The sequence below is a fragment of the Pleurodeles waltl genome, chromosome 9 (assembly GCF_031143425.1).
Source record: "Pleurodeles waltl isolate 20211129_DDA chromosome 9, aPleWal1.hap1.20221129, whole genome shotgun sequence".
NCBI classification, from domain to species: domain Eukaryota; kingdom Metazoa; phylum Chordata; class Amphibia; order Caudata; family Salamandridae; genus Pleurodeles; species Pleurodeles waltl.
Window position 1 is genome coordinate 992,395,605 of NC_090448.1, and position 14,310 is coordinate 992,409,914.

At 45.6% G+C, this 14,310-nt stretch overlaps 1 protein-coding gene across 1 annotated transcript in view; it reads right to left on the bottom strand.

Moving 5' to 3' along the window:
* The window catches only part of LIN52 (lin-52 DREAM MuvB core complex component), a 261,161-nt gene that overhangs the window by 215,008 nt on the left and 31,843 nt on the right, over window positions 1-14,310 (bottom strand). Inside the window, exon 3 of the mRNA XM_069208503.1 lies at window positions 3,666-3,703. Coding sequence (XP_069064604.1) covers window positions 3,666-3,703 — 38 coding nt within the window. The remainder of the gene's footprint in view (window positions 1-3,665; window positions 3,704-14,310) is intronic.

Below are 14,310 nucleotides of genomic sequence, written 5' to 3' on the forward strand. Positions count from 1 at the left end.
CCTTCAACAGTAGCGAGAGCTAGGAGAAAACCGTTTGCATTGAAGGCACGGAAAAAAGGGAACTGACGTCAGCACGCCGGCGAGGACCTCTTATTGGCACGGTGACGTCAGACAGAGTGGTGTGACGTCCTCGTCGACGTGGAGAGCTGGGAAGAAGATTTTCTGTCGGATTCTGGCGCATGGAAGAATTAATAAAGTGAGGAATCATAAGGTGAGGAATCCACAGGTAGTTGTATCCATCAGAAACAGTGCAATGCAGGACCTCACACTCATTAAACGTCAGGGGATATTACTTCAAAAATATATAGTCTTTAAAATACTCTTTGATTACTATGAGCACTTAAATGAGGGATAGCAGTAAAACTGTTTCTTGTTCACTAGATAAGACCCAAACAATTTTACCATTAGACAAAGTATTGTTTTAGGAAATGTAATCAATGCCTCTTAAATGAAGAGGGATATGTAAATCCGTGATGTAGGTTTTGGCAAGTTTTATTAACATTTGCCTAGGTAATCTTTCTGAAGCTTGCGACTTCCCTCCTAAGCAGCAGTCAATGGAAGTTGTTACATTGTGGTTATTCAAAGCACCACAAAATGATACAGAAACTATGGCTGTAGTACTAGGTGCCAGAAAGTCTCTACAAATGCTAGCACAAGTGGAACCACAGTTTTGAATCCTGCAGTGGATTGCCAAGTTTGCACATGGAGTTTTGCTACTCTGGCTACATTTCGGAAAGCAAATTAAAGTTTCCAGAACAAGACTGGTTTCTTATTATTTCATTGATTTTATAGATCACAGTTAATATTTTCTGATCCAAGAACATCTCTTTACTCTGACGTTGGAGTCACCGGAGGACAGAATAAAAGGGGTCGGCAACTTTGGAAGTATCTATCATGATTGGGTTTTTCTGCTGTCCTGGGGTTCTTTGGGATGTTAGGAGCACAGAGAAAGCTCACCAACTGATAACTTACTACCTACAAGATTTCCTTTTTTCATTGTAAGCTCTCCTAGGTTGCTAAGGCCACTCTGGTTAACAATAGCTGCTACAGAAGGGGAATGGGCATTGTTTTTCAGCAGGTGTCATTCAATATGCACATGTGTGTCTAAGTGTGTGTGTAGGTGTGTTATGTGTGTAAATGAGTGGTACACATATGGTAGCTGGATTCAGTGTGGAATACAAGTATTTTATCTGGGACCAGTGGGATCCATTTTTAATTGCTCCCGATTTGGCATGGAACAAGATGGAGGGTGGATACAGCCTACTCAGACAGTGGAAGTATATATAGACTATATTCCTGTAGCTGGAGGTTGGAGCCCCATTGAAGTGAGGGAGGATGAAGCCAGGGTTTCTCTTAAATATTCTATCAGGCTCTTTTTAGCAGATAATTTCTGATTAGATTTTCATAAGCACTATATTTTGTGTGTGGTGGTGGGATGGGGGGTGGGGGGTGACTAGTGTATTCTTTAAATGATGAGTAGATTCCTAGTCAAGGCTTGCCCCTTTCCTGTCTCTAATTACAGCTCCAGGAAAGCTGATAACAGTCAGGTACATAATCCCCACACTTTATTCTACCCATACTTCGGATACTCCTGCTTGGAGCCATCATCATCACTATTTGCTATCAAATATATCACCTTGCACAAATGCTGTGTGTGCACTAAAGTCAGAAATGGGCATTTAAAGGAAACCAGGCCAAACTTTTTCCTGGACCTTATACAGTGGATCCACAACTCCCCTCAGGAAAATAAGTATAAAAGTGGGACCCAAACCATGTTATCTGGTGCTTGTTCAAGGTTCTTCATTGACTAAGGAATGGAGTGCTCTGCAGAATACTCAAAGAGATGCTGTGAGACCAGGGCTGGTCCCTCCATGACAACCAGTCACCCAAAGATGACATCACTTGATGTCTGTGCAACTTGCTGGATAAGCTATAAGTTTGCCTGTGCCTATAAGCCTGCCTGCTTATAGAGAAAAGGAGGGCAACAGTGTCCAGGAGAAGAAGCCCAGATGTGATCTCAGTATGAAAGAAATGCCATCAGGAGTGAAGTAGGTACTGACCTGAGTGATGAGGTACCATCAGGTCTTCCAGAAAGCAGTCCATGGTGTGAACAGCATGGAAAAACTAAAGCCATAACAGCAGGGTACCACCTCTTACCCCTGCATTGTGCCTGTTGCTGCTGCTGCCCAACAATTGGTGTATCCTGCAAGGAGCTGTTGTTATCACTGAAACAGAAGGCAGCCCCACAGCCTGGAGGCTGCAACTGCCAAAGATGAGCATTCACTCGTATTGATCACTTCTGTGGCCTGAGTGAAGAGGGAGGCCACTGTCCATAGTCCAAAAGTCGTAGACTTGTTCCATGGCCAGGACACTGCAATTGCGGAGGACAAGCATCCGCGTACTATGCCTCTGGTGCTGATCACCTTAGCAACCTGACTGAGGACCGATGCCACCACCCATGTTCCTGCATCACCGACAAAGATGCCAATGATGTGATTCGGATGAATGCACCATCCTTCACAACAACAGCCCCATTTCCCTGGAGCCAGTAGCACAAGTCCCACTGGTATAAGGCAGTGAGGCCATCTCTCCGGCTACTAGGAAGTTAATCTTTAGCCATGTGTGAACCTTTTGCCCGTGTGAACTGGTGCATGAACTACCAATAAGGTCACTGCTTAGAGAACCTGCACCAATGCCTAATCTTTACCTATGTTCCTATCTCTAGAGGACTCACTATTGGTATTGGAGCTGTAGTGCAAAGTTGGAGGAGACACCCTAGTGGATGCAGTGCTCGACTAAGGGCAAGTAAGTGAGATAGTATATCCTGTAGCTGTAGCGCCATCTAACTGTATAGTACTAGTTCCTATAAAATGAAAGTACTTTATTTTACCAAAGATAAGCAATGAGCTGAATAGTGAATTATTGGGTCTGTTTTCGGGCTGAGTGTCAAGTCTATGCCACCTACTGCCCCACACACAATACATCCCTGACAGTCAAAGTGGAAGGGGTGTACTTGGTACAGTTTGTGGTGCCACTGTATGACAGACCCAGGACACCACTGGTAAACCACCTCCTTTCTCCACTGTGGTGGTCCAGTAGCCACTGTCTTCCCTGTTCTCCTACTAATTCCTAGGACTGGTTAGACAGTGTTTTTTAATTGCCCTATTAACACAAAGTAATACAATTCCAGAGCACTCAGGAACTTGTGAAACAGATTTATCCTGGACTAGCCACCTGGGTTTATCTAAAATTGTATGCTTGAAAAGAAATGCACTTTGGCTCATTTACCATGGTAAAGCAGAGAGCTTGACAACGGCCCTTCAAATTCACAGCAGGCTGTCAAGCATGCCATGGAGGAGTTCTCACAGACCATACTAATTATAGTAGAGGGTGATAGGCACCTGCATGCCTGTTCGCACAGTGCTAAGATTTTTGTTAAGGAGTATTAGATGACTATACAATAATTTCACCTTCTTGGTAAATGCTACCCAGGATTCTTTGCAGTGAACTGTAAGCAGTTACCAGCTATTGGGTTAGAAGAGGAGGAAGCATCAGCTCAAGGGAGGAGGGTTGAACACACTTAAGGGTAAAATGAAATTGATCTCAGTGAATTGAGTACAAATGTATACATGCAGCACTACCACAAAAAAAGGGAAATAACTTACACTTTTAAAGGAAGCAGCAAATTCAGCAACTCCTGGAACTGGGGAGAAAATGAGGCAATGGGTAAAGGGAGACACAAGTGAGAAAGCAGGAATTGGTATTGCAGAAGAGGAGCGAGAAAGGAAAAGAGTGGCAAAGAAAAAGGAAACACAATAACAAGGAGTCCACATGGGTAAACAGAGCAGAAACAAAGGGAGGAGAGGGAAGGGAAATAAGAGGAAATGCAAATAGGCGGATAGAAGGATGAGCAGTGAATGGTAAAAAGGGAGGAAGGACAACAGTAGCAAGCAATAATTAAAAAGTAAAGACGATGGCCATACAAGAATGAAGGGCAAATAAGAATTGGAGGAGTGAAATGGAGAGGAAGATAAGGAGTGAGGAGGAACAGAGATAATTAGCCAAAGGGATTTTACAATACGCCTTTACAATAACAATTTACAGCGACAAAAAATGAAAAAACAGGCTTCAGGTCTTAAAACAGACAATTTTATTCTTTTTGGGGATAAAAACAATGGAGTCAGTGTTCATGGAAGCAAGCACTGTACAAAACTATATACCGGTCTTGGAAGATCGTAGATTAGATTCAACATTCCATAATTGCCTTTCACACAATACCCAGAAGGTTACCAGTTAAGCAACACACAAGTCTACTGCATGAGTCCTTGATAATTGGTAACGTACTTGTGAGCCTCCAGGCTTACATAAGTTGAACACTGAACTTGTGATCCTCCTACTGGCCTACTGGTGACCATTCTTCTCCCTCCAACGACCACCTAGTGACTCTCATCCACTTCTAATCCGATGATTGATTTTTTATTGTATTACACACTATGCATTATCTTATAGCTTACCAGTCTTCTGCAATTGTACCCTCCACTCAATGGAAAGTGCACTTTTTGCATGTATCCACTTTCATCCTTTCTGCCCACCATGATTACCTTTCTTTCATTCTCGTACTCCTGGACCTATCCTCCACCTTTTACACTGTTGCATATCCACTCAAATTACTAGGGATCACAGGCCTACCTGATAAATGACCAGCTTCACACCTTCCTGGATGCTCTTACGTCACCTGGGACTCCAAGACTTCACCACTCATCCATTGGGTGTATCGCAAGGTTTTGGTATATGTTCTACACATCTAGGTTCTCATATTACTTTTACACCAATTTCACAGGTCTTAATTCTCCTTCCTGTCTTCATTTTCCATCGGGATAAGTGTCTCACACTTTCTCACATACATTCAACACATGAATGATTCTACATTCATTCATGTTAAACCACTCTGAGTCCTTGGTCCTATACCTTTCCTCTCCATCCAACTTGATGATCCATTCTTATTACCCCTCTCTAATACAGTGAAATTTACACAGTCGATCAGAAACAGTGGCAATCTTTTCAGCCTATTCATGAATTTAGAATTCTATATTGGGAAAACAACTGTACCAATTAATGAAAATAAGCAAAATGCGCTTTCATGTCTCTGCGAAACATAGCCAAAACAGTCATCCTGAACTGGCAATGAGCAATCTGCACTACTGCAATAGTTTTCTAGGGAGCCTACTGAAATATTCTGCTTGTAAAACTCAACAAGGTCATAAACAGCACCACCAGCAATGTTCAATATACCTTGGCATGCTAAGACCTTAGCACTCAGTCATCACCTGCCCGGATTTCCAATATAACAGACCCTTTTACAGGCCACTCACAATTGTATTTAAGGCAAGAAATTCCATAGCCCCCAACCACATCTCCACCATTTAATCTTACTACACAGCTATTCACAATCTCAACAAACCATAATATTTTAGTCACACCCTGTGCTGGCTCCAAGTTCAAGTCCTCTGCCTCCTATCTGTAGGATATTCCACTACATCTGCTACTTTCAAGTATTCAGGCAACACTTTCTTTCTAATAATTTAAAACGGCATCGAAAGGTCACCTACTGCTAATTGGAAGATGCTCAAAAGGATTGCCCCACTCCTCACACTGATGTAAAGATGTATATTCTCACAAATGTCAACTTCATTGACTGTGCACATGTAACTATCTTAGATGAGGATCTGTGCAGTTGCCTGAGTCATCCGTGGAAGTGGCACAGTACATCTGCTTTTTTAATTTTGGTAGCCACTTCATGCTAAATTTTGTATGTGCCATCAATGCTGCTTCTGTAGAATATTTACCAAATGCTATGGTTTGTTAAATAAATACAAATAAAAAAAACTCTGAAATGTGGCAGCTCAAGAATTATGCATCTCTCTCACTCCAACCATGCAGATCAAATGTTGAGGTGACACTGTCAGATTTTATACCAACCATGGAAGATCACTCATGTCCTGGCAAGGAGGATCACCTGTGTCCTGGTTCATCAGGAATAACAAAAATTTCAGGGTCTAGATTCACCAGCCCTAATAGATCACTCGTACACGGCATCATACACCTATCACTATCAATAGCCCTGTTAGCAACACAAGCTATGAGCATCACACTCACCTCTTTTGTTATTCCTAAAGACCACAGATTCAGACAACGCACAATCAACCATCTCAGCAGCTATGCGACATAACGTGCACAGCACAGGACATTTTCTCTTGTACTTGACCTTGTACTGTAGATCCAAGGATGCCTTCCTGATCTCTATTCCCAGGTTTCGTCGCAAGGACAAGGGTGGACACTCTTTCACCTACCTAAAGCCTGGAATGAGTCTCCGCTTTACCTGCATCAGCTATCTAATGAACAACAGTTTAGGAAACCATTAAAGACGTGGCTGTTTAGCAAATAAGGGTGATGAAAGGTTTCTCTTTGCCTCTAGCACAGGGAAGCCTAGTTGGCCAGCTGTGCGCTTTAGAAAGCTCACTGTATCATGTTGTACTTCAGCTCCAAGCCATGACATGCAATCATGCAAAGTAAGAGTGGGTCAAAAGTCCTTGCAATATGCATACAGCTGTGCCATACTGTGCTTTTGTTGCACCGTCTGCATGACAAGCATGATCGCCCACAGAAACCCGCTGCACCCCCTCCCCCTAGGGCACCGAAATGAGCCTTCAGCCGTCCTCCAAGAGGCCAGAGATCAACAACTATCGCTGCATAGACAAGATAGGTCAGCCCCACAGGCAGGAGCCCAACCGGTGCAGGAATGAGCGAGACAAAGATAGTCAAGCCTTATTCAGAGAGAGCTCAGGCGTACAGGGGCTTCCAGGACCTCCCCAAGATGGGGTAGGTAGGCCACGAAGTACCCTCTCTGAAAGCCATGGGAGACGCCCTAGCGAACAAAGCGGATCAGCTGGGGAAACCTTTGGGGGCCATTTCAGATCTAACAAAACTTACTAGAGTCCAAAATTGATGGTGTTGCTCTGGACTTAGGGCTCATCAGAGTAGACTATAGGAAGCTGGCCTCCAGGATCTCAGACACGGAGGAAATCATGGAACTCATGGTACAGGACTTTAAAAAAAGAAAAAAAAAAAGAAAAAAAAAACAGAGGGTTATTCGGCGGAGCTCTTTCTGGAATAGTGGCTCATCGCCAATATCTAATGGTGAACCAACTGCATTAATCTCCATAGAACGAGCACACAAGGTGCATGGACAGCCCCGGGATTCCACCACACCCATAGATGGCCAGACTGTTGAATTTTCGTGACTGCCACTGGCTAGAGCCCATGGCCCCTGGTTGGTGAGGGGGTAGTACAGTCCATCTCTTCCCTGATTTTACCATGCAGGTGCAAAGGCAGAAGAGTTCCTTTTTGGAAGTGAAAGTGACACTCAGACAACAAGGCCTAAAATACACACTCCTTTACCCGGCAAAACTGCCAGTCATCAAGGATAACAAAGTGCATTTCTTTGGGATGCCAAAGGAAGCATGGCACTGGTTGGAGAACACCACCTAGGGATAATAACTGACAAAGGCCAGCAGGAGGAGAAGTCAGAGGCTTCATTGTGAGACAATGCAGGTTAACAGTCATCCCTCATTGTCACAGGTCAGATCAGAGAGGGCCAAAGTAGTGGAGGTGCTGGTGACCCTGCAGGGAACGCAGGACCGAAAGGAGGTGCCCATGCTGGGGTTCTCCCAGATGACCTCTAATTCTGGGTCAGTCTCTACCGTAGATCCCGTCAAACCAGGGCTAGAGGGAACCCACCTTGACTGCTGGACAAATGATAAGATGGAGTATAGCATGTTCTACTAGCCTATGGACGCCAGGGACTATATAGGCTGGTGGGGACAATGCTAGACACTGGGGTTCTGAATAGGTAGAGGGAGTATAAAGTGTGCATCTGACTGACCTGGAGCAGGTGCAGGGCCGTCAGTAGCCCTCTGCTTATAGGTATATTTGTTTTGGGACTTTCCAATCAGTACCAGGTAGGAGGAAGAGATAATGTTCACATATCCACTGTAGGATTTGAAACACCATGTTTCTTAACTGTTATTCTGTTTTCTGTGTGGAGGGTGGTGACAGACTTTTCCTATGTTGGGGCCAAGCAGGCAATTGCTTTGGGGGGTGGAGTTAATGGAAAGTTTGGGTCGTTTGGTTTGCGGAGCAGGTACAATGGGAGATGGAGAAGACATATGATTGTATCTGGGCGGCCTTGGGGTGGGGGACAGTGAACCCCACATTGGCACCTCATTGCTTGGGAACTACAGGAACCTGACACAATGATGAAGGTGAGGATGGACTATATGGTCTACTTTGCGGCCAACAAGGATACAGTGGACTTCCTGGGAATAGTGTGGGAAGCATATAAGGCAGGCATGCAAGATAGACTGCAGGCCCCACTTGCCCAGAAAAGGCATATTCAGGGGGCCCAGTCTCAAGCCCTGGATTTGCAGGTGTTGGTCTGAGAAAGTGGAATGGTTCAGCAACTGGATTCGGGGACATTCAGTCTCCAGGAATTGGCTAGGGCTGAACAGAAAGCTGCGGCAGGGGGAGCTGCCCATCAACTTTACCTCGCGATACTGTGGAAACTATACAATATTGGGGACAAAATGGGCGGCTACGGGCGTGGTTGAGCCGTAAGGAGGAGCAGAAGTCCCAAAGGGCAGGGGAGATCATTACTCATGAGGGCGTTAGGACAACCCAGACAGCCGATATTGCGCAGAAGTTTGCCCGATACTATCACAATCTATACGCCCTGAGACCGAAGAGGACCTCAGCGGATATAACTTTCTTCCTAGCCTCACTGGAACTTCCCAGGTGATAGGGAGAGAGAAAACTGAGGACCTGGAGGGTGATCTCACTTTGCAGGAGCTTTCTGGGGCACTAACGGCTATGCGAAGTGGCAGGACCCCAGGCCCTAATGAATTAACGACCAAATTCTTAAAGAGAAAGATGAGCTTGGCGATGTAGGAGGACTCCTGTGAGGGGGTATTGCTCCCTCTGACCTCCGAAATGCAGAGACTGCAGTGATGTATAAAGAAGGCAAGCCCTGGGACAACTATGGGTCGCATTGTCCAATCTCTCTCCTGAATGTGGAGACTAAATTACTGGCAACAATCCTAGCCTGCAAGCAAGCAGGAGTGATTACCTCACTGATACACAGAGCTCAGACAGGCTTCATGCCAGGCCGATCGATGAGATAAAATCTCCGATGTCTACACAACTGGTTTGATGGGGTCTGGGATGCCCTCTTTACACTATCACTTCTCTCCACAAATGCTGAGAAAGAATTAGATTCAATTGATTGGCTCTACCTCTCTGTGGTCCTGAGAAGATTCAGCTTTGGCCCACGATTCTACTGTTGGGTAACTTTACTATAGAATGACTCAACAGTGCGGTCGGTCTGTGTGAATGGGACAACTTCAGACCCATTCCCTTTAATCCAGGGCACTAGACACCCTTACTCTTTGCCCTTTGTACAGAACCCCTTGAAAGCCTGATAAGGGCATCTGGGGAGGAAGTGGGGGACACCACATTGGCAAAAGGAGAAAATCTCCCTATATGCGGATGATGTCCTTCTTTATGTTATTGATCCCGCTGCAAACCTTGGAACCCCTCCTTGAGAAGGTGGATGCCTTTGGAAAATACTCTGGGTACAGGGTGAACTGGGGCAAATTGACACTGTATACAGTGGGACAATGGGATTAGGGGTACAGGTTACTGCATCAATAAGGGTCTCCGTAGAGGGCTTCAGGTATCTAGGCATCTCGGTGACGGAGAGGCCCGTGGGCATTCTGGGAATTGAACCTTGAGCTGCAAATGGTGGCCTTGCAGAGGGACGTGGCCAGATTGAGAAAGTTGTCCTTGAAAACTCTAGGTAGGGCGGCCGCCCTCCCTCAAGATGATCACAAACCCCAAGATATTATCCGTGATGCAAAATACCCCCCCTAACGATTACAGAATCCTTCTTCGCTCAGCTGGATAGAGAGCTACGCAGGTTAATGATGGATGGGTAACCTCCCAGAACTGCGTTAGGGACTCTAAGTCGGTCGGTTTACAGTGCTAGAATCGCCTTTCTCCACATGCATGCATACTATTGGGCCTCCCAACTCCAAGTAATAAATGACTGGGCCCATGCCCCAATGGATGACCCCGTGGTGCCCCTGAAGAGGTGCTCCTTGGAACGCCCCTTATAGAGACACCTCTTTTACAGTGGTGAGGGCAGATATGAGATACAATGCCTGTCCCAAATGATGGTGTTGGCCTAGGACAGGACTAAGGCCCATGTGGGATGGCAGGGAAAGGTGACCAGGGCCACACCGCTGTGGAATTGTGGCAAGCTCCGGAAGATTAGGAAGCTCCAAGGCTTTGATCTGATAGTGATCAGTGGGATCCGATAGGTATCTCCACCTTTGGGGATGTGATCGAGGAAGGGAATATGAAACCGTATGAGTAGCTCCGACAGGAATATGACCTTGCACCCACGCAGTACTACAAATATGCCCAACTCCGACACGCCATGCTGGCAGAAGAATTAGAATGGTCAGACCTGCCGGACACGTCCCCATGGACACCTATCTAATTTATGGCGCACTGGGGTGGGGAGTGATCTGGTTAACCTCAAGAGTTGCTGGGAGCGCAACATGGAGGATGTAGGATGGAAATCGGCCCTGATGCACCTTCATGAGGTGGCAATCAGGGCCCAGTTTCGACTGATACAACTGAGAATTCTTCACAGGGTATACATATCCAGGGATAGTCTAAATAAAATGGGGAAAATTCCCAGTGAAGACTGTCTAGAGTGTGGGGCCCCTAAAGGGTTCTTTATTCCATACAATCTGGGAATATCAAACATCCGTGTATACTGGGGCAGCATCCCGGGGTAGCTAGGGAACATACTGGAGGAGAGAAGCCCACTAAACCTGCATTTTATTCTCCTAGGGGTCTTGAGGTACATCGACTTGCCCTGCAGGAAATTGGTGTTCTGCTCTTTGGGCCTAGTGGTCGCTAAGAGGGAAACTGCACAGGTATGAGGGGCAAGAACACCACCCACTATAGGCTAATGGATAGCAGGAATGGACATGTGCATGGTGACAGAGAAAAAGGTGTATGTTGCCGGAGTAGTTCCTCAGACATTTATGAAAATTTAGGGGCAATTGAGGAAGTACTATGAACTGGGAACAGATGATCCTCTGGTGGTGAATCAGTCTGAGACACTGAACCTTGATCCGCCACCCTCCAAAGCCTGGGGATGGACGTTGCTGTTTGGTTCCGTCCTCTCCCACCACCACCTATTTCCCACTCCTGTGTCCCTTCCTGGAACACTTCTGACCACCCCAAAGGTGTTGTCTTAGATGTGCTCACAGTGGCAACATGTTTTTTTACGTGCTTTGCTTGTTATGTGGCTGTGTTGTAATGAAAAGCAAATAAAAGTACATTTACAGAATGGCCTGTAGGAGGCATTCCAGAACTGCAAGTGTGGCTCACTTGCATTCCCTGATTTGCTCCATGATGTACCCCATCTTTATAGGAGCCCATAATAAACTTCACTTACAGAGACACTAGGACACTCCAACTGAATTCCAATGTTAAAAACACTAAGAGGTTGCGCCACAACTGAAAGGGGGCTAGCAACTAACTGGAGACCTAGTGAGGGGTAGTGCAGGGAAGAGAAGAAAGGAGGTACCAAACAAGGGGTTTTATCTCACAAGCTAGTCATGGCTGAAATGTTTTGATGGCTAAGGCATCCATTGCGTACTAGCAGCAACTGGAGAACTGGAACTCAATGTCTAGGAGGATGATTGAAATGATCCAGATTCAGGGCAACCAGCTCCAGTCAACAAGACACTAGCCCAAGAAAGCAAATGATAGTGACAATGAAGCCAAACAATGGTATGCAATGGCCTGTCTCTAAGCCCGCTGTGAGGTGACAATACATTTCACAGCAGAAAGCGCATCCAGCCTAGTAGGCGATGCCTAAAATAAAAGGAGTACCTTGGTTAGACTGTAGTTGTTTTTTATGTCTGTGATAAATGATGGAATGGGAACGACCCATGATAATTGCCCAATGACCAATGAATGGCCAAAGATCCGGGGAAAAGTATTTTCACACAATCATGGGTTATCACAGGATGAACGCACAGTCCCTCCTCATTCCAGCTCTGGGAAGGTCACACATATCAAACATTGTTAAATAGGCTTTTACATCAATCCACCAAGTGTATCATGTTGAGCATTGAACACTTGCCTCTTGCACTGTGCCTACGAGGGCCACATTTGCGGAGTATGGAGCAAGGTTGAAAAGCATGGTAAGCATGATGTGGCAAACCTGCCCTCAAAATACACCCATAAATTGACAGAGTAGCCCCAAGAGGCAATTCTAACACATCAGTAGTGATATTGGACAAAGGGGATGAGAACAGCAAGGGAAGTCCCATTAAAGACAATCCCACATGATGCCATGGTAAAGGTGGATGCAGGGCATTGAAAAGTTCAGAGAAAGCTAAGAAAGGGGATATGGGAAAACAGCAGTACTCAAAAACATCCACCTACAGAAAGTGGGACCTAACTCAGTTAATAGATATCAAGAGAATGTGAATCATACAAGAGGTCGTGGTTTCCAGCCTGGAAAGACTGAGTGTAAGAGACTTCATAGATACCAACACAGGAAAGAAAAGTTACAGGAAGATGTTAGCACACCCCTAAAGAGGTTCATATAAAATCCTCCCAGTAACATCCGGGAAAGGGAAAGGGAAAGGGTGACAGAAGAGAACGGAGGATTACAAGTACAACTGAATGCAAGAGACGCACGACTATTCTAGTGAGGCAAGCAGAAATGAAAAGGCTTATCACTTGCCAAAGTCCAGCTCGAGCACACTGTTGCTCTGCAATGAAAAAAATGCATACTGCCCATTGTCCTCCCATGTCCTGTGGGTGTGGGACAAGGTATCAGTACAAAGCTACTATAATACAACTACTGAACAAAGGAATGCTCATATGAAGAAAACTGGAGTCACGGTACAAAATCAGAGCGTAAGCATTGGTCAAAAGGTGACAAAGCAAGTGAAGCCAATATGCAGAAGACATCGCAAACATACATGACGTCTTTGACGTCCAGGTGCGTCCTCAATGGAAAAAAGACAGAACTTTAAAATGTCTGACAGGTATTGAAACTCCCTTTGTAATGCTGTTAGAACACACAGGACTCTGCAGGATGCCTGTTGAGTCTGACTTCTAGAACACCTATGTGTGTAACAAAAACTGGAACCCAGAAGACTGAATCCCAAGGAGATAGTAGCAAAGTACAATACTGCTAATTACAATTCTGTGCCAAGAGAAAACATATAAGGTCTACAGCAAACAGCCTGAATGTAGAAAAGTAACAGAGTTCAGGCAAAGAACCAGCGCTCAGTCCCCTGAAGTCCTACGAACCAGTGAGGACTGATCTGAGGTGTCTCGTGTGGTCCCTAAGCTCATCTGGAATAGTTACAAAGAGGAGGGCGGGCTCAAGAAGCAACTGGCGGAGCCTGGCCAGTGGAGCGCTAGGACGGCCACACATTTAGGCCGGCCTGACGGCACAGACAGCTCTACCTGCAAATTAAAGGCAGGAGAAAAACCACTGTGGGGGTCCCGCAACCAACGCGCTGTAATTGAGTGTGAAAGGTGAGGCGACTGAGGAAAATTCCACTAATAAACGGCAACCTCTACCGGCCCAAAGATATACACATCTACCTGGGAGAGCAGAGATGCCTGACCCTACGTTTGGGTCCCCATGACTCCTAAACCACAGCTTCAATTGGATGGGGGAGTAACGAGCTGGGACCCAGAGGTAAGCATAATCACATAGCCCCAAACCGGGGGTCCTAACAATAGAATTCTCTGGCTGGTGGTGGTCTGGATGACAGCTTGTACACTCAACTATACAAGAGATTCCACCAGTGACCTGGAGGGTATTCACCTGACTTGCCACTTGTACAACCTCACACTGTAACATAACACTGCCGATTATCCTCACTGACTCGTACAGGCCATTCAGCCGTAGACTGCCATGACTGACAGTAAATTCAAATCATCAAAGACCCTGTCCACCAAAGTAAGTAAGATAAGGGACAGGCCTCAACTTCAGAATCAACTCATCAGCTGTACACGCCCCCAGATCCTTCCCCCAGTTATCAGGACCTACAATAATTATCAACAAAAGCAGACATCCAGCTGCTCCTTCCACAATTCAATAAAGAAATGACTGTACTCTTCCAATGCTTCCAAAAAGCTAATGAT